General features: G+C 39.1%; 1 protein-coding gene across 1 annotated transcript; it reads left to right on the top strand.

Moving 5' to 3' along the window:
* Positions 1–58: 58 nt before the first annotated feature.
* LOC119618487 (uncharacterized) lies at positions 59–20,999 on the top strand. The gene is made up of 2 exons (XM_073006389.1): positions 59–965; positions 16,722–20,999. The coding sequence occupies exons 1-2, from the start codon at positions 917–919 to the stop codon at positions 18,587–18,589; spliced, it is 1,917 nt and encodes a 638-aa protein (XP_072862490.1). The 5' UTR covers positions 59–916; the 3' UTR covers positions 18,590–20,999.
* Positions 21,000–24,287: the final 3,288 nt, after the last annotated feature.

Below are 24,287 nucleotides of genomic sequence, written 5' to 3'. Positions count from 1 at the left end.
GCCCCGCGCCTGCGCAGTAACGCGCCATAGAGCTGAGCACTCCTCCCAGATTCCTAGAGCTGACAGGGCGATGGCGGGTTCGCGGGTGTGAGGCTTCACAGCGGTCCGGTGACCAAGTCGAGGTACGGGTGATGTCGGTTCGCGGCTAGCAGAGGAATTCCGGATGATCTTGCCTAACGAGCGGCCTCATAGCGCCGCCAGGAAACTGTGCGTGGTTTCTCGAGTCCTTGGAGAGTGAAGGCTCCCGGGCACGGAGAGCCCATTGGTTCACGGCCTAGTGTTGGGTTTGTCCCCAGTCAGCCCTTGCTGGCCTTGGGTTCAACCGAATGAACGCCAGAAACTCTGTGGGGCGAGTGGAGTCACCAAGCGTGGTGCATCCACACAAATCAGCCTACCGTACTGGGAAAGAGCCACCTGAATTTGTGAGTGTTGGAAAAAGCAAAAGGGGAAGAAAAATGATCAGTAGTGTCATTTTTGGGTAGGAAGGGCAGCGAATAACATAGTGTTAACCACTAGAATTCATTGGAAAATTCCCCCCCTGCGTTATCTTTACAGTTTCACCTTTTTTGGGTAGCATTAACCCCTAATTTTGTTTGAACATCTCTAGACTTGGAATGGGGAATGTGTGTCTTAAGTGGGTTAATCCCTGGCTCTTCGATGATGAGGAGGAAGCCTAATACATTCTGAGAGAAAAGCAACTGGAAGTCAAATGAGATTTTTTGTTTTCTTCTTCTATCTTGAGGATTTTTCTGGTGGTCTAGTCTCAGAGATTACATCTGTAGTCAGCACAATGATTCCCTTCCAAGCCCAGTGGTGCCCAGTTGCCTCCAGGTCCCAGACCTTTATGTGGACAAGAAAAGCTTACAGAGGAAATGGTAATTCTCCACTTGCACCCTGAGGTGTCCAGTTGCAGCCCATGGAGATCCAGTTCAATTATGAACCTCAGGAACACCACCTTCTGTCAGGTGAGAGGCAGGGTATTATGTCTTTCTTAGTGGCTTTGGCGGGGTGGGGAGGATGAGGGGGTGTTACCCTATGCTAGTGTCTTCAAATGATCCCCCTTAACTCTGTTAGGCAGTATTACCTCTTTAGTGTACCAGGCATAGTCATGTGACTTTATTTCAAAATCAGGCAATCAAATTCTCATGCAGCTCTCTCCACTTTTTTAAGACCCCAAACTCATTCATTTTTCCTTGTATAATGACCTCATTGCTAATCTGTCAGTTTTGATCATTTCTCTTATCTACTGTAGGGGCATAGTTAAAAGTTCTGGAGTCTGACAACCTGGATTCAAACAGTAGTTTTGTCACTTAGCTAGCTCCAGTAAGTTACTCATATATTTCATGATTCTGTTTCCTCATTTTTCAAGTGTATAATAATTCATACCTTGAAGTTATTTTGAGATTTGTATCTGTGTATTACTCCAGAATAAAGAACCCCAAAATTTAGTGACCTGAAACATCAGACTTTTTAAACCACATTATTTCTTATGGTTCTGTAGGTCATCAACTTGAGCTGGGTTCACCTGGGCAATTTTTTTTTTCTCTTGATCTTTTCTGGGGTCATTTATGCAGGTATCTCAGGGCTGACTCTACTGGGGCCAGAGTCTAAGATGGTTTCAATCACATTGTCTCAATGTCAGACTGTTGGTGCTGGCTATGGCTTGAGTCCACATGTCTTCAGCAGGTGACCCTGGACTTTTTTTGCAGGACAGCTTGTTTCCAGTCAAAGAGAAGGCAAGCTCTCCAATACCTAGCACTTTTCATACCTATGTTTGTGTTTCATCTGTTAATGTCTCATTGATGAAAGCAGGTCATATGACCAGTTCTGAAGTCATTGTAGAAGGAAACTACACAGGGATGTAGGTACTGGGAGATAGGATTCACTGGGGTACATTAATACCGTAACAGGCCAGGTGCAGTGGCTTATACCTGTAATCCCAACACTTTGGGAGGCCAAGGCAGGAGGAATGCTTGAAGCCAGGAGTTCAGGACCAGCCTGAGCAACAAAGTGAGACCCCATTTCTACAAAAATTTAAAAAATTAGCCAGGCATAGTGGTGTATGTGTGCCTGTAGTCCCAGCTATTTGGGAGGCTGAGGTGGGAGGATTGCTTGAGCCCAGGAGTTCTGAGGCAGCAGTGACTTATGATTGCACCACTGCACTCCAGCCTGGGTGACAGAGTAAAATCCCGTCTCCAAAAAAACACCAAAAAAAAAAAAAAAAACTAAACAAGATCCTTAATGTAAAACTCTGAGCACAGACTTTGCTTACGGTAATTCTTTATAATTGGTAGCCACTATTATTTTCAGTAAGATAATTTTGATCTCAACTTTCTTCAGGTGTCCTGTAGGGTCTCATTTCCGCATCACATGTTACTTCTTTTTGGTTTGCCCTCTTACTGCGCTGTTTTTCCTATGAGTCACCTTCCATTGTCCCTGTTTTCACTCTAGATCATCTGCTGCTTTTCAGTCTTGGAGCATCTTTATTTTATTTTACTTAGTTTTTCTCTGCTATATCTAGAACTTATCCTTCCTTAATAATCTATTCCAAGACATCTAGCTCTTATCTTTCCTGAGAATCACTGGAGAATTGGACCTCTTCCTTGCAGTTTTACATAAATTGATATACTTAGTCCCTGTGTTTATGTCTCTTAGAATATGTATAAAATAACATTTTATTATAGAGAAATACAGTTATACTAAATTTGTAAAGAATAGGAGAACTCAAAACAAAATTTAACCTTCAGCCCCACCCTCTAGAGATAGTCACTGCTAACATTAATATATCCTGAAAATCATTCATTTAATTCACCAAATATTTATTATTGATAAATGTTTACTAATAAGATCATACCTTATTAATTACTAGCCATATAATATCAGTTATTAAGGGTTTCCTCTGTGCCAATAACTGTTCTAAGTGCTGGCGATATAGCAGTGAGCTGAACACACAAAGCCTTTGCTGTCAAAGTGCTTACATGCTAGTGGAGGAAAGGAGAAAATAAATGAAGGCTTATTATATTATTAGATAATGATAATGGTTATGGAGAAATTAAACCAGGATATATCAGTCAGGATTCTAGCAGGAAACAGATGGCTCATTCCAGTGCAGTAATTCAGAGTTTCATGAAGAGGATGGGGATGATTACAGAAGTCAGCAAAGGATGGAGAACAGCCATGGATCAGACAACACTGGGGAGCAGTTACTACCTGTAGGTCTTCAGGGACCAGGGGAGAGATTGATTATCAGACCCTGGAAAGTATAGCTGTAGGATTTAGCCATCTGATAGGAGCTCTGGCCTTTGCTAAAAGGCTCAGCTACTGGCCCAGCAAGGAGAGAGCCAGGATGTAGAGTGACCAGTTCATCCCAGTTTGCCTGGAATTTAGCACTGAAAGCCTCAATAGCCCCTTCAGTTTTAGGCAAACCAGTACAGTCAGTCACTCTACTATTTTCCTACTTGTGCCCAAACCTACTTGCATACCAGAGGGCATGGAACCCCAGGTGGTACAATCTGTCAACATCAATCTCCTGGTACAGAGCAGGGTAGGGCACAGAGCAGGGTGGAGAGTAGATCTGGAGAGGTAAAAGGAGAATATTCATTATAATCCACCACTTTTATCCTGCAATATCTACCCCAACATAGCAGAAAAACAAAGTCCCTTAAGCTGCCATTTAATTTCAAGTTGACATAATTAAATCATATTCCCACCGGAAACCTGGAATTTAACTCCCACTAGTGCCCTTCATATAAAATGGTGAGGGAAAGGGGGAAAAGGCATAATTAACATAAAGCATGATGGCTACTGTTTTTGCTATTCACAAAGCCTAAATTGATAATCCTAATTATCTTCTTCCATTACTCATTTTATATCTCCCTTACTCTCTGCCAGCACCTCAGTGGCATAAATTTCTTTACCTAGTTAAGTAATATAAAGCTGCTTTCCTGGATGATCTGAGTCCTCAGTAATCCTGCTTCTTTCAGGCTGCTTCAGTGTACCATTGACTAGGCCTACTAGACATGAGAGGACTAAGACGCATCCCATTGAATCCTCTTGAGTTCCAGACATACTCTTTCTATAAATGCCCTTCCTGTGTTGCAGCAACCAGTTCCCCTTTGGTAATTGAGATCAGTCATCCTGGACAGTAAAGTGATCCCTTCTATGTTGGTTCAGCAGCATGAGGATCCCAGAATGACCAGGAGACAGTTTCATCTTTGAAATTAACAAAATCATGACTTTGTTCCATGGTGGAAACATTTCTTCTTTGAGCATGAGCATGAGAACTTCAAACTCACCATGCCCACAATTAGGGGGATAGAAAGCAAAAATAATACAAGCAAATGATTAGGTCTCTAATAAGAGGAACCATTTTTGCTCTTCCTCCACCCTTGGTTCCTGTACCTGTATATGTATTCTGGCCATGGTGAAAAAAACAATATTTATTGTCCTTTGATTTAAGGCATATATTGCATCTATATGACAGCACCCCAGACTTACAGGGTGTTGTGTTGTTGACATAACTCAGCCTTTAGCAGATAATTCCACATACTTTTTGATTAATGGGCATATGGCAAGACCTATGAATTACATGTATGTGAACTCACTGCTATACTTTTTTTCCTGAAAAATGAGTTACTTGGAGGCAACAGTATCGAATACTGTGGTAATAAACAACTTTAAGTCAATGCAAATTTATATCTGGACTATGTATTTAATACTTTGTAAACAAATTGCTGCCCTCTTTTTGATAGAAGTGGTTCAATGTAGTGAATCTGCCCCATTTCTAGGGAATGGTACCTTTTTAGGGGCTTGGTTTTGGTCTTGGCTGTTAGCTGCTTGGGCACATAGAAGCTGTGATAGGCATATCAGCCTTAATGAGGGGAGGTCCATATTGTTGAGCCCATATATAGTTTTCATTCCCACTGCCATGACTACTTTATACATGAGCCTGTTGGATAAGCATTGGAAAAGAGACTGGTTGACAGTCATAAAGTAGATCATCATATCTGTCTGACGGAAAGGCTTCTCCACAGTGGATGCCCTTTGGTGAGGATTCACACGTGACACAAATATATTCACATTCATTGCCCTTTCTGGGAATTCCATCCTCACTCATACTTTTCCCCTAGAATCTTTGCTTCCAGTCCTCCAATCTTGTTCTTTCTAGGTACCTCCATAATCAAATAACCCATTAGTCACTACCCATTAATCAATATAAACATATCTTAGGCTATGTTACCTTCCGTGAAAACTGGACAACTAGATACATACGTGAAATTCTGCCCACTGGGAGGATTTGCCTGCACCAGTGTGTTTGAGGCCACTTCTGAGTAGGGGTGTAAGTGAAAGCTGTTTACTTTTGGCTGGTGCCACTCCCCACCATCTGTAAACCAGTTCTATAATTTTTCCTCGGCTGTTAACTGGTAATAAGGAATTCCCATGAGACCATAAACATAAATTGAGGGGGAGAGGTAGTGAAGCAATAAGACCAAGTACTGTGGAATTCTAGTCACTTGCATATGGAATTTACTTTTCTTCTAGACTTCCTTTTGCAATGGAACGTTACTTTGTGTGTGATTTGGTGGAATAACAACCAGTACACAATGAGCAGTCTGTAATGTGTAGTCACTTGGTGCTCTGTGTTCAAATGTGAAATCTCTATCAGTACCCAATAGTAAGCCAGGATCTGCTTTTCATATAGAAAATTGTTGCTGAGGCCGGGCGCGGTGGCTCAAGCCTGTAATCCCAGCACTTTGGGAGGCTGAGACGGGCGGATCACAAGGTCAGGAGATGGAGACCATCCTGGCTAACACAGTGAAACCCCATCTCTACTAAAAAAAAAAATACAAAAAACTAGCCGGGCGAGGTGGCGGGTGCCTGTAGTCCCAGCTACTCGGGAGGCTGAGGCCGGAGAATGGTGTAAACCCGGGAGGCGGAGCTTGCAGTGAGCTGAGATCCCGCCACTGCACTCCAGCCTGGGCTGTCGACAGAGCGAGACTCTGTCTCAACAAAAAAAAAAAAAAAAGAAAAAGAAAATTGTTGCTGACTGAAGATGTGGCCCTACTCCAGGGTATTCTCTATGGAGGCTTGTGAGAGGCTTTATGCAGCATCCATGACTGCCACCAGCACTTCCAATACCATTAGTTATCCTGGTAATAAGAGTCTCACTCAAAATTAGCAACCTTACAAGTTAATTAAATTGGTCATTTCAGCTCATTGAGCTGTGGTATCTGTTACCTCAAAAATGCAGAGGCGCTCCAAGTCTTGCACCTCTCTGCAATGGTAACATTTGGGTAGAGCTATAAATGAAGTGAGAAAAGAAGCCATATGACTATCTGAGAGTGTTCCAGGAATAGGGAGTAGCAAATGCCAGTGGCTCCTAAATGTATTGGGAACAGAGGGAGCCTGGGGTAGACAGGTATTGGGGTGGTAGTGGAATGAAATGAGGGCAGAGGGAAAAAAAGGGACCAGATCATGTGGAACCTTATAAACCATAGTAAAGACTTGGAATTTTATTCCCAATGTAATAGGAAGCCATTGGGGTTCTTTATACAGGATAATGAGAAAGGTAAGTTATGGAGAAGAAATCAAATGTTTCAAGAAGAGAATAATCCATTATTCAAATCAATCCAGAATAAGATTGAGAAGTGACCATTGGATTTGTCAAGATAGAGCCTATTAGGGACTTTGATAAATCCAGTTTTGATGGAGTTTCAGAGACAAAAGCCTAATGACAATGGACTAAAAAGAAAATAGACCAAATGTTGGTTACAGCATAGAACAATGTGAACTCCTCATACATAATCCTGATGGAAGTCTAAATTGATCCAACTACTTTGGAAATACCTAGTTGAGACCCAAACGAGTCAACATTATATAAACTTGATATATAACTTACAGCTTATATAACCTCGAGAAACATTTGCATATGTGTACCAAGCAAAATGTTGTTGTTTATTGAAGGAGAATAGGTAAATAAATTGTATGTTACGCTTTAGTAGCAAACATGAATGGACTACAGCTACACACATCAACATGGATGGATCTTCCAGGCATAATGTTGAGCAAACAAAGCAAGCCACACAATACAAGTATAATTCTATAAATATATAAAGTTCAAAAACATCCTATATTAGTCTGCTAGTGCTACCAGAACAAAATGCCATCTACTGGGTGGCTTAAACAATAGAAATTTATTTTCTCACAGTCCTGGAGGCTGAAAGTCCAAAATCAAAGGACCAGCAAAGTTGGTTTCTCCTGAGGCCTCTCTCCGTGGCTTGCACATCTCTTTTCTCTGCACGTGGAGACTGGCTTTTTTCTGCATGTATGCCTCCTGGTGCCTCTTCACTCTTCATCTTCTCCTGAGAACACCAGTCTCATTGGATTAGAGCCCTCCCTGTGACCTCATTTAACCTTAATTACCTTCCTAAGGACCCTCTCTCCAATTATAATCGCATTGGGAGTTAGGGGTTCAACGTATGAATTGGGGATGGTGGCAGGGAGGGAGGGGGCAGTACACAAGCACAAGTCAGTCTATAACACATGCACAACCAAACAACACTTTCTTAAAAATACAAATATTTGGTAAAGCTTTGAAGAAAGCCAGAGAAGGATAAACACAAAATTTAGCACAGTGATTACAAGAGTAGGTGGCAGAAAGAGATTGGAGGAGGAAGACAGGAACAGGGAAGCATGCAGAGGGGAATTCTAGTGTACTGGAAACTTTCTGGTAACTTTTTTAAGTTGAATGGAAGGTTCGATTTTGTTCGTTGTATTATTCATTTTTTAATTGTACGTATATGCATATAGATGTATCCATATTTTTGTATATAAAATAATAAAGAGAAATGAGAAAGTTTTTCAAGGAGAATTGCTATAAAGGGAAACAAGCAATAGAAGGATGGAATATAAGGTCAGGGTTTTTTGTGTTGTTGCTGTCTAATGTATTTTTACTGACTTTTATTAAATCTACTTTAGTCAGGCATAATTTATGGACAATAAAACATACCTCTTTTAATTGTGCATTTAGATGAGAATAGAGTCTCCCTCTGTCACCCCAACTGGTGTGCAGTGGCGCAGTCACAGCTCACTGCAGCCTGAGCCTCCCAGGCTCAGCTTAATTGATCTCCCACCTCAGCCTCCCAAATAGCTGGGATTACAGGTGCACATCCCCATGCCAAACTAATTTATTTTGTAGAGACAAGATGTTGCTGTGTTGCCAGGGCTAGTCTCAAACTCCTGGTCTCAAGCAGTCCTCCTACCTCAGCCTTCCTCAGTGCTGGGATTACAGGTGTGAGCCACCATACCCAGTTTGCTTTCGATGAGTTTTGACATATGTATCCACAACCCTCACAAGCAAAACATAGAATCTTTGTATCAACACCCTTCTCCCAAATTTCCTTCCAGTCCATCCCCATCCCTAGAAACCATTAATATGCTCTCTGTCACTACATATTTGTTTTGGCTTCTCTAACATTTCATGTAAATGGAATCATACTTGCCTGCCTTCTTTAGTTCAGCATAATGTTTTTGAGATTCAGCCATATTGTTGCTTTATCAGTAATTCTTTTGTATTGCTAAGTAATATTCCATTGTATGGCTATGTTACAATTTGTTTATTGATTCACTTGATGGTGAACATTTGAATTGTTTTCATTTCTGGCCGTTAATAAAGCTGCTCTAAACATTTTTGTACAAGTCCTTGTGTGGACATTTGTTTTCATTTCTCTTGGATGAAATATTAATATCTAGAAGTAGAATTGCTGGGTTGTATGGTAAGAAAATGTTTAACCTTATGAAAAGCTGCTAGAATTTTCTAAAGTAGGTATACCATTTTGTATTTCCATCAGCAGTGTTTGAGAGTACCAGTTAGTCCACAGACTAGTCAGTATTTAGTCATTAACTATGTCAGTTGTATTGTCAGTAATGGGTATTTACCAGTACCCTTCAGCTCCTTGAGGCTGAATTTGTGTTTCCCTGATGACAAGTGATACTGAGCATTTTGTCGTGTGCTGTCTAACTATTCATATTACTTATTTTGTGAACTGTGTATTCTTTTGTTCACATTGTATTATTTTTGAGGTGTAAAAGTTATTTGTATATTGTAGATACATAGTCATCAAATGTATGCTTTGTGAATATTTTCTCACAATCTGTAGCTTGACTTTTTTTCTCAGTAATGTCTTTTGAAGAACAGAAGTTTATAGTTTTGATGAAGTATAACTTACATTTTTTATTTTATGATTAATGCTTTTGGTGTCATATCTAATATCCTTGCCTGCCCCCAAATCATGAAGATGGTCCTCTGTGCTTTCTTTCAGAAGTCATATACTTTTAGCTTTAATGCTTGGATTTATATTACATTTCCAGTTAATTTTTGTGTATAGTGTGAGGAAAAAGTTGGGGTTCATTTTTGTCATTATGATATCTACTTCTGACTGTTTTGTTTTGTTTGTGTGTTCATTTGTTTTGGAGACAGGGTCTTGCTCTGTTGCCCAGGCTGGAGTGCCGTGGTACAGTCACAGCTTACTGCAGCCTCAACCTCCCAGGCTCAAGCGATTCTCCCACTTCAGCTTCCCAAGTAGCTGGGACTACAGGTGTGTGCCACCACACCTGGCTAACTTTTATATTTTTTATAAAGTTAGGGTTTATAAAGACACAGTTTCACCATGTTGCCCAGGCTGGTCTTGAACTCTTGTACTACTTGCCTCATACTTGTACTACTTGTACTACTTGCGATCTACTTGCCTCAGCCTCCCAAAGTGCTGGGATTATAGTCATGGGCCACCATGCCTGGCTTAGTTTCAACACTTTTTGTTGAAAAGAGTTTGTCTTTTCAATACTGAATTACCTTGTCGCCTTTGTTGAAGATCAGTGGTACATACGTTTTTGGATCTATTTCTGAAATCTGTTCTGTTCCATTAATAGGTATGCCTGCACTTATGCCAGTGCCACCCTACCTTGGTTACCATAGCTTTAGAGTAAAGCTTGAAATTTGGTAGTGTAACTACTCCAGTTTTGTTCTTCTTTCTCAAAATTGTTTAGCCTCTTCTGTGCCTTTCTACATAGGATTTAAAATTAATTTGTGTTCCCCAGTGGGCAGGTGGATGCATACCTGCCCCCAAAGTCCAAAGGAGCTGAGAGGCCACATAAAGAGGCTAACAAATCCAGTTTCCTAAAAAGAATCACTTACTAGAGATGAGGAGAAGTCATGTCTGAGGTGGCCTCAAGATTGTAGATCCCCACCTTCATCCTCCAGAAAGCACTCTTTATGTAACAAGCTTTTATTTTTATTTTTATTTTTTTGGTAAACATGTGCAGCTCATCATGTCTCAGACCCCCTTAAAAACTCTGACCTCTTGGGAAGTTAGATAAGCATCTTTATGAGGGGTTATCCCTGCTGCAGGCAACATTTCTTTATGAGGGGTTATCTATGCTACAGGAATACCTTGGTATATAGGAGTCAAACATAGGTCATTATGGTGGTTTCATCTCAAGATGGCATTACTACTATCATCAACAGGCTGTTTTCCTCGAGTTTGTCAGTTCATCCAAAAAAAGACCTGCTGGGATTTTGATTGGTGTTACTTTAAATCTGTAGATCAGTTTGGGGAGAATTACCATCTTAACAATATTAAATCTTCTTATTTGTAAGTAATTGTATATTTCTGTTCTTTTTTAGTTTCTCTGAGCAGTTTTGTTTTCATTATGCAAATGTTGCACATATTTTGTTAAATTTCTAAGTATTTCATTCTGGGGTTCAATTAAAAAAACATTTTAGACTGTGATTGTTAATTGCTTGTATATATAAATACAGTTGGGTTTTGTATTCTGTTTTAGTAAACTGATTTAAAAGTTGCAATAGCTTTTTTGAGATAGGGATTTTTCGGTGTATGTGGTTGTGTAGTCTCTGAAGACAGTATGACTGTTCTTTCCTATTTGTATGTGTCAGTTATTTTTCATGTCTTATTTCATTGGCTAGGAATGTTGAGTAGAAGTGGTACAATATTGAAGAGAACTGATAAGAGTAGGCATCTTTGCCTTACCCCATTGTTCCTAGGAGAAAGGCATTCAGTATTTAACCATTAACTATGTTAGCTGTAGGTTTTTCTTTGCTTTTTAATGGAGTAGTCAATTTGCATAGAATATAATTTATATGCTTAGATTTAAATGTACCAACGTATTTTGTTTTCTTTGTTTTTTATTCCATCTATTTCTTTTTTTTCCTTTTTGTCCATTTTTAGATTATCAAGTTTTTGCACTTTTTCTTCTGTTAGCTTATTATTTATACAGTCTTCTATTATTTTAACAGTTACCTCATCCTAGGCTTTCTCACATGTGATTCTGTGAAAAAATTAAGCCCCAACGCTATCAGGCTCTCTTATACATCTACTGTGGTATTAAATGTGTACCATCATTGGAGAATTAAGAAAATAGTCACTCAATTCATTTTCTGTTTCATTGTCTTTTGGAACTCTGGTTGAAAAAGGCTGCCTTAGAAATTAGAACATGTACACTGGATTTATTACAGTTTAATTTACTACTTCTAAGACAATGCTAAGACCCTATAATACTGTAGTTTTTCCTACCCCCTCCTCTTGTGCTATTTTTGCCATATATTTTAATTCTATGTATTTTATAAACTCCCCAAAACATTCATATTGCTTTAATCAGTAAATACACATTTAGATTTACCCAGACACTTTACTTTTCCAGTGCTCTTCATTCCTGCATTACCTTGCTTGCATCTGGGATATTTTTTCTTCTTGAAGAATTCCCTTTAGTATTTATTTTAGTGCAGGTATATTTTTAAAAACCTTTCTTGGTTTTTGTTTAACTGAAAATATCTTTATTTTAACTTTTCTTTCAGGCATTTTATCTTATTATGCAAGTCTAGGTTGGCACTTCTTTTCCTTAAGCCCTTGGCAGATGACATTCCATTATCTTCTGGTTTTCATCATTTCTATTAAAGTTATGGTTGAGAGGGAATTCTCTGTGGGCTCTTGTGTGTCTGCACATCTTTTAAGCAAAGGAATTGTCTGCATTTGTTCTGGACTATTTTTTAAGATTGTTGTGGCCGGGCGCAGTGGCCCACACCTGTAATCCTAGCACTTTGGGAGGCCAGTGCGGGTGGATCACGAAGTCAGGAGATTGAGACCATCCTGGCTAACATGGTGATATGCCGTCTCTACTAAAAATACAAAAACAAAATTAGCCGGGCATGGTGGTGGGCGCCTGTAGTCCCAGCTACTCAGGAGGCTGAGGCGGGAGAATTACTTGAACCCAGGAGGCGGAGGTTGCAGTGAGCTGAGATTGCACCACTGCACTCCAGCCTGGGCGACAGAGCAAGACTCCGTCTCAAAAAAAAAAAAAAAAAAAAAAAGAAAAGAAAAGAATGTTGTATAGCAAGCAACCTTTGAATATAGTAATAGTGTCTCCCTCTAAAGCAGAGGACAGGTGTCCTTATGTCCCTGCCTCAGGGTTTCTGTCCTGCAATACAACTTACTTACATGTGTCACCTTGTGAAAATTAGGGTTCAGGAAGACAAATACTGCTATTCTGTCTAATGCTGTTGCTGTGAGTAATAAACTGTCCTTTGTTTCTTATCTAGGATTCTCATGTCTTCTGCCAGGGGCTGTGAAACTGCGGTAGATTGACTCCTTAGCTTGCAAATAGGGTAAAATCCCAGATTTTTCAGTTTTTGATAGTGTTGGTAATAATGATGGGATGCTGACAGAGACGTGACTTTCTGGAAGAGGAAGTAGAAACGCCTCACGGGCTCTTTAACAGATTTTGAGGGAAGTCCATGAGAATTGGTAGTGAACATGTTGACCAAATTGTATGGTCAACAGAGCAATAAATGTTTCTTCATTTTATTGCCTGTTAATGAGTGGGAATTCAGGAGGTGGTTGCAAGCCAAATCCAGTAAGCATGTTCAAAGACAGCTATCTAGACAGTGCCCTGATTGTTGCTAACTCTCCTCCAGGGGAACTTCAATTTAGTGGTCAGCCTCAGATGTGTGCCATTGTAACAAATAGCAGTTAAGATTCCTATTGGGTGGACAAAAGTTTCCACCCACTTTCAGACAGTTACAGAGACATGTAGCTACACTGAGCATAAAAGGAGGAAAATTGATGAACACTATGGACAGAAACCAGGTGAATTGTTAGAACTTTGGCTGGTTTGCTTGGGTTGGTTGCTTAAAGATTAAGGAAGAATGGAAATAGCTGAGCCGTCTTACTACTTAGCCCCTCTTGTAGTCTGTCATGCCAACCTTAGATCCCTTTGGAGATGACAGAAAAAGTCATTTCAGAGTCCTTTTGCAGTGGATCTAAGATGTGATAGAGGAACTTTGGCACCCTAGGAGAGGGGGGGCTTTCCCTCAGACAGACAAAATTCCTGCGAGATACCATGGACAAGATACTAACTCGTATCCAGGCTCTTACATCTCCACACTGGAATTACAGTGCTGATGAAAATGACCAACTTGATATGAAGAATTAGATAAATTCTCAAGAGTCATTTAGAAAACTCTGTTAACCCTTATGTTGAAGCCAAGCAAGAATTTAAGAGGTGTTATCTTGACAGTAGGGTAGCAAATGCTACCTTTAAAAGAGTCACCACTGTCCAAGTCAACCTTGAGTCAACCAAGAGTCATAAACCCTGCAGCTTCAACCAGAAACAGTATGGCTGTGACTTTTTAATCAAGAGGCCCTAAAGCAGAAACAAATGGTGTCAGTAATGGTACCTTGCCACCTACTACAGACTTTGGTTAACCAGTAACATTAGGTAAGTTCATTTGGTTGACCTGCAAGCAACCATCACCTCACTTGAAACCAAAAGTAAAATATGCCTTATATACTGATTCAGAATCTTTTTTCCATTTGTGCTCTCTGATTCTGTCCAATTCCTTATCCTGACCTCAGATGCTTTAAGGAGAAATATGATTGGGATAGCACTGAAGTCTTCCTGTCTCTTAAGGGACACTGGAAGCCATAACCTACCCATTCAACTATTGTGGGAAGCTTCAGGAAGAGGAAGGAATGAAACTTAGTCTCTATTAAATACAGGACCCCAAGTTGCCATTCTAGTCAGTCCACTGTGGGGAGGAAGCACCTGAATTCACCTAATGGGATTTGGGCAGAGTTCAGCAGAAGGGAGGCTAACATGGTTTGTCAGTGGGGCTCTTTAGGCCAATTCAGTATACTGTTGTTACTGCTTCTACATCTGAATGTTTAGTAGGTATTGGTTCTGTATTTCAGTATCACTTAAGTGCCAGAGGGGATCCTCCCTATTGGGAATAACTGAATATAGAGAAGTGCCAGAAGTCCTTTGGGACCCCTCACAAACCTAATGACTCCTTTGAGCTAGTCTTTATTTATGACTAATGATTCTGCTAATTGGAGCCTTTGGCAAGACGGAAGAAGCCTCCATTTGGAAGTACCCCTTTAGGTTTTAGACTTTCACCCAAATTGGATGTGTTTTCAGCTCTCCAGACCATTTGTAGTCTGACAGATATGCCTTTTGTAATAAACACCACTCAGCAATGGGCTGATAGTCAAGAAATTCAGTGGGAACCGGTACTGTGGCATAGGCCTGTAATACTAGCTACTTAGAGGGCTAAGGTAGGATTGTTTGAGCTCAGGAGTTTAAGATCATTCTGGGCAACCTAATGAGACTGCATCTCAGAAAAAGAAAAAAAAGAAATTCAGTGAAGCTTTCATGTGCTCTACAATCATAGGTATCTGGTATTGTTGAGTATAGGAATGGCTGCTCAAAAGTCAACTCAGAAAAGATGTAGACTCTACCTTCCTAACCTTTTTCTGGTTCACACTCCTTAGTAAGGAAGTTTGTTCACTGAATGTGACTGTTGCCAGAAAGGGATTGTGTCTTCTTGGTCACTTCCTTAGAAATAACCAGGACAAAAGAGGTAGAAATTTATTAAAGAACTGATTTTGAAAATTTAAGATTCTGTTCTGACCATTCCTGGGCATGATGTTTCTTTCTTTCTCCTAATGGCAGTTGCTGGCCAGCCTGGTTGGTGGTAGATATACCTTCCCAGTTACAGCCTAGCCAAAATGGAGCTTATGGGGTTCAAATTTAATTCTGGTCCAGCTATCTGGATTATTTTGTTGGATAGCATGCCCTAAATCATAAAGATAATGATCACTCAGTTGAGTGCACTGCTTGTGAAGTACACTTACAGTGGCTCATATAGACCATAACACAATACATTTTCTTGTAACCAATTTTCAGAGTGATTTATATTATCACTTTGTGGTCTGTGTTTACTACTACAAATTGTCATGTACAAATATAGATCTCTTTTTTTCCCATAATTCAACAGTTTTGTTTACTTTGGTATGTGAAAGGAAAATAAATCTTCAGACCCCAAAATCACTAAGCTAAAAGGAAAAGTCACGCTGGGAACTCCTTAGGACAAACCTGCCTCCCATTCTATTTAAAGTCATACCTCTGCTCAATGAGAGAAATGCATATCTGATTGCTTCGTTTGGAAAGGCTAATCAGAATCTCAAAAGAATGCAGCCCTTTATCTCTTATCTACCTATGATCTGGAAGCCCCTCTTCCTGCTTCGGTTGTCCCACCTTTCAGATCGAACCAGTGTACATCTTACATATATTGATTGATGTCTCATGTGTCCCTAAAATGTACCCTGACCACCTTGGGCACATGTCATCAGGACCTCCTGAGGCTGTGTCATGGGCATGTCCTTAACCTTGGCAAAATAAAATTCTAAATTTACTGAGACCCATCTCAGATGTTTGTGGTTCACAGATATATTCATTTTTAAAAATAGCTAATGCAGGCAAGTGATGAAAGAGTCAAACATTATCAATGTGTTTGCAATAAAAAGTTTCTCAGAATTCCTCATACTCCTCACCATGTGACTCCTAGTTTTCTTCAGGTGTAACCATTATTATTTTCCTGGGTATTCTTCCTAAAGACATTCCTATGGGCAGAACTAGGATGGCCTTCCATTTGAGTGAAAATAAAAACCATAATTTTCATACTAAGATGGAAGGTATGCAGCATTATCCCATTTGGAATCCTATTGATGTTTTCACATAATAAATTCCAACAGTTTTATGAAAACTCAATATTGAAGTGATTGCTGTACTTAAGGACTGGGATCATTCTCGTTTGTGGCTTTATTATATAAGGTGTTGAGAACATAGTACATGTTCCACTGGTGTATTAACAATCAACTGTGTACCATTTCTAAAAATTGATAGAGAAGATGCAAACAAAGTAATTGAAGCATTTTCTTTTCCTTGTTTTTCTTTTTCTCTTTTTTGTTAATACCATACTTTTAGCCCAAATCCCTGGGTAGTACTAGATAAAGCCCAACCAACTTCTTTATCTTTTTTGAGATTCACCCTGCTTGCCTTATATATGTTAATAAAATACTTATGTATTCGTTCCAGGATTTAGTCACAATTTACTAATCACTAATTAGGCTTCAGTATTCCTAGATCTCCTGTGACAAACATACAGAGCATATCTGGTACATCACTTCTATAAATGATTAATGTGATCCCTTACTTATTGAATCTTTCTAGGTTTCCTCAGAGGGTAATGTTCATTTTTTGGAATACTCACACTGTGATCACATTTTATGGACAAATACTAATCTGTGTCACCTGAAACTTTCTTACAATATACAGAACGCATTCCATTTGGATTTTGTTTATTGTTCCAGATGGTGAGAACAAGACCAAGATTGGAAAGCCAGCTTCAGAGGAGGGAATTACAGCAAAAATCGAACCATTGACAGAAGAGTCTAGCAGTCTCAGAGAGAATGTTCTCCAGGATTGTGAAGGCAGAGAATTCTGTGAATTTGGGGATAAATTAAATGAAAAAGATCAGAACGTCTTTAAAAGGAGACCTCATAACTGTGACAAATATGGGCAAAGCTTTGTTTGGAGTACAAGCCTTTTTAGGCATCGAAGAACCCATTGTGAGAAACCTTATGAATGTGATAAGTGTGAAAAGGCCTTTAGTGTGAGCTCAGCCCTGGTTCTGCATCAGAGAATTCATACTGGGGAGAAACCCTATTCTTGTAATTGGTGTATTAAAAGTTTCAGTCGGAGCTCAGACCTTATTAAACACCAAAGAGTCCACACCGGTGAAAAACCTTATAAATGTGATGAGTGTGGGAAAGCCTTCAGTCAGAGCTCAGATCTTATTATACATCAGAGAATCCATACGGGAGAAAAACCCTATCAGTGCAGTCATTGTAGTAGAAGTTTTAGCCAGCGCTCAGATCTGGTTAAACATCAGAGAATCCATACTGGAGAGAAGCCTTATACTTGTAACCAGTGTAACAAACATTTTAGTCAGAGTTCTGATGTGATAAAACATCAAAGAATCCACACTGGGGAGAAACCATATAAATGTGATGTGTGTGGGAAAGCCTTCAGTCAGAGCTCAGATCTTATTCTGCATCAGAGAATCCACACTGGGGAGAAACCATATCCATGTAATCAGTGTAGCAAAAGTTTCAGTCAGAATTCAGACCTTATTAAACATCGAAGGATCCACACTGGAGAGAAACCCTATAAATGTAATGAATGTGGGAAAGCTTTTAATCAGAGCTCAGTCCTTATTTTACATCAGAGGATTCATACTGGAGAGAAACCCTATCCTTGTGATCAATGTAGCAAAACCTTCAGTAGGCTTTCAGATCTTATTAATCATCAACGAATTCACACTGGAGAGAAGCCTTACCCATGTAATCAGTGCAATAAAATGTTTAGTCGAAGATCGGATCTTGTTAAACATCACAGAATTCATACAGGTGAGAAACCCTATGAATGTGATGAATGTGGGAAAACCTTTAGTCAGAGCTCCAACCTTATTCTTCATCAGAGAATCCACACTGGAGAGAAACCTTATCCATGTAGTGATTGTACTAAAAGCTTTAGTCGCCGTTCAGATCTTGTTAAGCATCAAAGAATACACACTGGAGAGAAACCATATGCATGTAATCAGTGTGATAAAACTTTTAGTCAAAGCTCAGACCTCACTAAACATCAGAGAGTACACTCTGGTGAAAAGCCTTATCATTGCAATAGTTGTAAGAAAGCCTTCAGTCAGAGTTCTGACCTTATTCTTCATCAGAGAATTCACACTGGAGAAAAATCATATCCATGCACACAGTGCAGCAAAAGTTTCAGTCAGAACTCAGACCTCATTAAACACCAGAGAATCCACACTGGGGAAAAACCATATAAATGCAGTGAGTGCAGGAAGGCTTTCAGTCAGTGCTCAGCTCTTACCGTACACCAGAGAATCCACACTGGGGAGAAACCAAATCCATGTGATGAGTGTGGCAAAAGCTTTAGTCGGCGTTCTGATCTCATTAACCATCAAAAAATACACACTGGTGAAAAGCCGTATAAGTGTGAGGCATGTGGGAAAGCCTTTAGCACATGCACAGATCTTATTGAACACCAGAAAATCCATGCTGGGGAGAAACCTTACCAGTGTGTTCAGTGCAGGAGAAGTTTTAGCCAACTCTCTGAACTTACTATTCATGAGGAAGTCCATTGTGGGGAAGACAGTTAAAATGTGATGAATGTGAGAAAACCTTTAGTATATACTTCAACTCTATTCAGTACCAGAGACACCATACCAGGAAAAAATCTAATGAATGCTATTCATTATTGATGAGTATGAAAAAGTTTTTTAATCAGTGGTAAGCTCTTATGCTACATTAAAACCACACTGGAGCCAGGCGTGGTGGCTCACGGCTGTAATCCCAACACTTTGGGAGGCAGAGGTGGAAGCATCACTTGAGCCCAGGAGTTTGAGGCTACAATGAGCTATGATCCCATCATTGCACTCCAGCCTGGGCAACAGAGCAAGACCCTGTTCATTAAAAAACAACAACAACAACAAACAAACCAAAAACACCAGTACCACACAGGAGATTGTAATTCAGTTTTTATAATGAAAGTTTAACTCAGAGCTCAGACATTACTAAAATTAAGAAAAATTCTCCAGCCTGGCCAACATGGTGAAAGCCTGTCTCTACCAAAAAATAAAAAATAATTAGCTGAGTATGGTGGCAGGCACCTGTAGTCCCAGCTATTCAGGAGGCTGAGGCATGAGAATCACTGGAACTTGGGAGGTGGGGGTTGTGGTGAGCCGAGATCCGCCACTGCACTCCAGTCTGGGCAACAGAGTGAGACTCTGTCTCAAGAAAAAAAAAAAAAAAAGAAGAAAAAGAAAAACTCTGAGGAAGAGTCCTGTGAGTTGTGGGAAAATCTTCAATGTGAAAAAATTTTTTACTGAATGTCAGTATACAACAATAGAAACAAATTTCTATCTTTTCTATTATGTTGGAAAAGCTGTAGTCTTATTCAGACATAACCTACAGGAAGAGAGTTGTATTATTGTGAGAGATCTAATGCAGAACTTATCAAGTATTGTAAAAATCAGTGTGGGAGGTATTCAGTCAAAAGTCAGAAGGAAATGTATTATTGTTATAATCTCAAACCTTTAGAGAGCTTAAATTACCAATTGCATATCAGAAATTATTTTAGATAATGTAGGGAAAACTTAAATCCCCTCCATATCTTAATTGGCATTTATAATAATATGACACTTAACCCTGATAGCTAGTCTTACTTTATGCTAATGCTAGATATCTATTTTTAAATTCCACGTGTGTAAACATGCTATACTATTCTGATATTAAACTTACTAAGTACATAATTCCAGTGCCCCCTTTTCTCAGAAGTTTTTTTTGTTTTTAGTTTTGGAGGGTATAGTTTTGGTTTTCCTAGTGCACATTAGTTTGTGCAAGTTGTCGTAATGTTCACAGCAAATATAGATTTATTTTGCTTTGAATAATACAGCACATAAATTCTATTGGTTTGAAAGTTCTTCACTACCATTTAATAACAGCTTCTAAACCTGTGAAACAGGATCTTTAAAAAAATTTTCCATATGTCAAAGTGTAGAGATGTCTCTAGCAGCATTTATCTTCTCATCTATAGATTGAACAAAAAGTGGTAGCTGTGAAATTGTGATTTATAATAAATATATATCTGGTCTTCATCCCCTGGTACAGAGCTCGTAAAACCCTTGAAATTTCCTGAGTGGTAAGAGTAATTAGGATGACAAGCCCCTTTAACCACACCTGAGTTTATGTTAATGAGGTTACTTTTGGAAAGACAGAACCACAGGATGGGGACTAGTTGCCAGGAGAATCAACCATGTGATTAGAGGGTTGGAACTTTCAGATCAACTCCACCCTACCTTGACCTCTAGGAGGAGAGAGGCTGGAGATGGAATTCAGTCACCAGTGGCCAGTGATTTAATCATTCATGCCTACATGATGTGGCCTTCATAAAAACCTAAAGGACAGGATTCAGAGAGCTTCCAGGTTGAACTTGTTGAGGTACTAGGAGGGTGTTGTACCTAGGAAGGGCATGGGAGCTCAGTGTTCTTCCCACACACCTTGCCTTATGCATCTCTTTCATCTGGCTGACCCTTAGTTGTATTCTTTTACAAGAATCTAGTAAATAAACTTTTCCTACATTCTATGAGCCATTCTAGCTAATGCTGAAACTCAAAGAGGGGATTGTAGTAACCTTGGATTTATAACCAGTTGTTCAGAAGCATCAGTGAAAACATGGACATGAGATTGGTGTCTGAAGTGCAGATTAGTGTCCGAAACTGACACAACTGGTGTCACTTGTAGAACTGAGCCCTTAACCTGAAGCATCTATGCTGATCTGATTCCAGGTAGATAGCATCAAAATTTAATTACAGGGCACTTAGTGGGTATCCACAGAAAATTGGAGAATTGCTTGATATGGGAAAACCTCATATACATCTGCTGTCAGAAATATTGTGAGTATAGAGAAGACAATAAGTTTTTCCTATACAGTAGCTAAAGTACCTACATGATTAATTTGTATAGTCTATTCTGTGTAAAAATAAAAAGACTTTCTGATATTTTTTTCAAGTGGCAACATTCATCAGACTTTTTTGATTTCTGACATACATCCTGAAAACAGGCAACACACATGCAAAGTTTTCCACTGAAAAATAGAAATAGTTTGAAAAAATAAAAAATTCAAATTGTCTTTCTGGTATTAACAATTTGATAAGTTCTGCTACTAAATAATAGTACTACAAAGTTGTTTACTCTGTCCTCCATGACTGTCCAATTAATATTTTAATTTAGCATTGTTATGTTACTTCCTTAGTGTGATGCTAAGGCAAGGCCTTTTGGGAGGTTTTTTATTACATAAAAAGAATATACTGTCTCTTCCAATGAATTGTATATTGTATAGTGATAGAGACTAATATGGACAGAAAACATGATTACATGTTTATGATTACACGGCTCAATGTAATCATAAAAGTAGGACATGCTTGTAAGTACTCAGAGGAGTCAGGGTTCAATTCTGATTAGAAGGAAAAGGGAGAGCTTTGTGGAAGTCCTGAAGTTTGAGCTTTGAAGGATGGGAATAGAGGCATAAATGCAGGGAGGGAATAATCACAATGGCACAAAAGGAAGTGCAAGAAATGTGGAGCATGGTGGTTATCACTTATTCGGTAAATATTCAGTGTAGGGTACTCTACTGGTTCCTATTGAAGAGGGGCAGGGGAAGGGCCCCTGCCTTCAAGAAGCTCACAAACAGTTACGATGCATTATGAAAATGCTTATTGAAACATACATTTCAAAGTAAGAATAATGTGGAAATGAAAATCAAGTGGGGAAAAATAAAAGGATTGTGATGCTAAACAAGCAGGCACTTTAATTTAATGGGCTGTAGCTTATCTCTAAAACAAAAGTACTTGGTGGGTTAGACTAGATTTTATGTTTCTGCATTTTATTCTCAAAGTAATGAAAAGCCATTAAGGTCTTTGAATGATCTTTCTGCTTTAAAAGGAGTTTCAGATTAAAAGGGGGAGAGAAACTAACAGGAAACCCATTTTTAAAGTCTGGAAATAAAATCATGAGGTCCAGAAGTAGAGGAGCTAAAAAGCATTGACATGATAGGTTGAGAAGTGGGTAAGAGAAAGGTAAAATTTATTATCTGTTCTTTGGAGAATTTAAAAAGCAAAGAAGAAAAAACAGGGTGGTCTCCAAATCTATTTCTGAAGTTTAGCTATCTCTCCTGAGAATACATTTTGAGAGCTTACTACACATTTCTGTATTCAACGTCCTACAGGTAAACTCAAATTCATGAACTTAACACACACCCCCACCCCCATGATTTCTTCCTCCTGAATTGCCTATCTTTATGAATTACACTACTAAACACCTTGTCATCCACATAAAATAACTGGTAATCAACCTACACTCCTGACCTCCAGTTTTCCAAACCTGGTTGCTTACTAGGTCTTAGAAATGAGTTGCAAAACTACAAAATTCGAACAAGTGTCAAGAATATAGAGTGGAAGGGAAATGCAGAGAATTGGGCCTGACACTTATGCCAGTTGATTCTTCCAGGCATTTGCTGATTCTTGAACTGACAGGGAAAAGGGCCAAGAAGTCTATTCAAACCATGCTGAAAGGTTAAATGAAACTCAGCTGACTCATGCTAGGGAATAAAAATTAGAGTATAAATTGTGCCAAGTAGGTGGAGTCCTTGTAAACACCCCACATTCTCAATGTAAACATTATATGGCTACACCCCAAGAGAGGATAAAACCTGACCAAGTCTTAAAAAGACTGAATGCAATGTCAAGTAAGGTCAACCTTTTAGTGAAGTAAGTTATCTTCCCCTAATCTAGCTGCCAGCTAGAAAAGAAGAAAGGGTGAATCCTGTCTGGAGGATGGCTATCCAGATTCTGCAATTTTTTATGCACAGTATGTTCAAGCAAAACTTGCCAAAACCACTAGAGTCAGAAACATCAATATGAACTCATATATACATTTTATGCACACACAGATGGATTATGAAGAAACAATTATAGAACATACATCTATACATATGTTAGTATGCATACATACACTACCTAGCTCTTTGAGAGGATCTAGAAGCAATGACACCCTAGCATCAATGAGCATAACCAGACCTTGGTTTCTAAATATCATTCTCCAAATAAAAGGAACCAGGGCTTCTTTGAGAAATAACTGGTTGTAGGGCTAGGGCAGGGAAAATGCAAGATGAGCCTAGAGCATCTTGTAGTACAGAAAGTAGGTAAGAGTTCAAAAAACAAAAGGATAGGGGCATGTCAAAGGAACATAGGAGACAAACTGAAGGAGTTCCCAAGGCCAAATAAGCATACATGCATCCATACTGATAATTAGGTATGGGAGAAGAGACAACTCTTCCTTATGGAAAAATTCCAGATTATATATTTAGATTCTCTCCTCCTCCAGAGGAAGCTGGACCTGTTGACCTACTTCCAAAGGATAGAGTATGGAAAAGGAAAAACTAACTACAGTGGAGAAATCTGACAAAAACTACCTTAAGGCAGGGTTTGTCAACCTTAGCACTATTGACATTTTGGGGCACATAATTTTTTGCTGTGAAGAGCCATCCTGTGGATTTATTAGACATTTGATACTATCCCTGGCCTCTATCCACTAGATACCAGTGGCAACCCACCCCAAGTTATGACAGTCAAAAATGCCTCCAGCCACTGCCAAATGTCCCCTGATGGACTTCTCACCTGCCTAAGATGCACCACCTAAAGGGTAACATCACCAGTGAGTGATGTTATGTGACTATTATGTACCACTTTGTATGATGTTACAAGAAAGTCACTTCAAATTGTAGTATTCTTTTTAAAAACCTATAATCCCCAAATCAACTAAAATCAGAAATAAAGAGGGCATGTTACTGCTATAATTTCAGAAATAAAAAGGATTAGAAGAAACTTCTAGGAATAATTGTACACCACAAATTGAATAACCTAGATGAAACAGACAAGATCCTAGAAACACACAGCCTACCAATGAATTGTGAAAAAGTAGAAAATCTGAATAGAACTATGGCTAGTAAGATTAAATCAGTAATCAAATACCTCCCCAAAAAAATAACCCAGGACCAGGTGGCTTCACTGGTGAATTCTATCAAAGAAGTAATACCAACTCTTATTAAATTCCTATAAGATATTACAAAGGAAGGAACAATTCCAAATTCATTTTATGAAACCAGCATTAACCTGACACCACGCCAAAGACACTACAAGAAAACTACAGACCAATGTCCCCTATAAATAATCCTCAACAAAATTCTAGAAAACACAATACAACAACGCTTTAAAATAATTATACACCATGTCCAAGTTA

Source organism: Chlorocebus sabaeus, chromosome 18, assembly GCF_047675955.1.
Source record: "Chlorocebus sabaeus isolate Y175 chromosome 18, mChlSab1.0.hap1, whole genome shotgun sequence".
Taxonomy (NCBI): Eukaryota; Metazoa; Chordata; class Mammalia; order Primates; family Cercopithecidae; genus Chlorocebus; species Chlorocebus sabaeus.
Note: the sequence above shows the minus strand (reverse complement) of the source record. Positions and strands in the feature narration are given on the sequence as shown.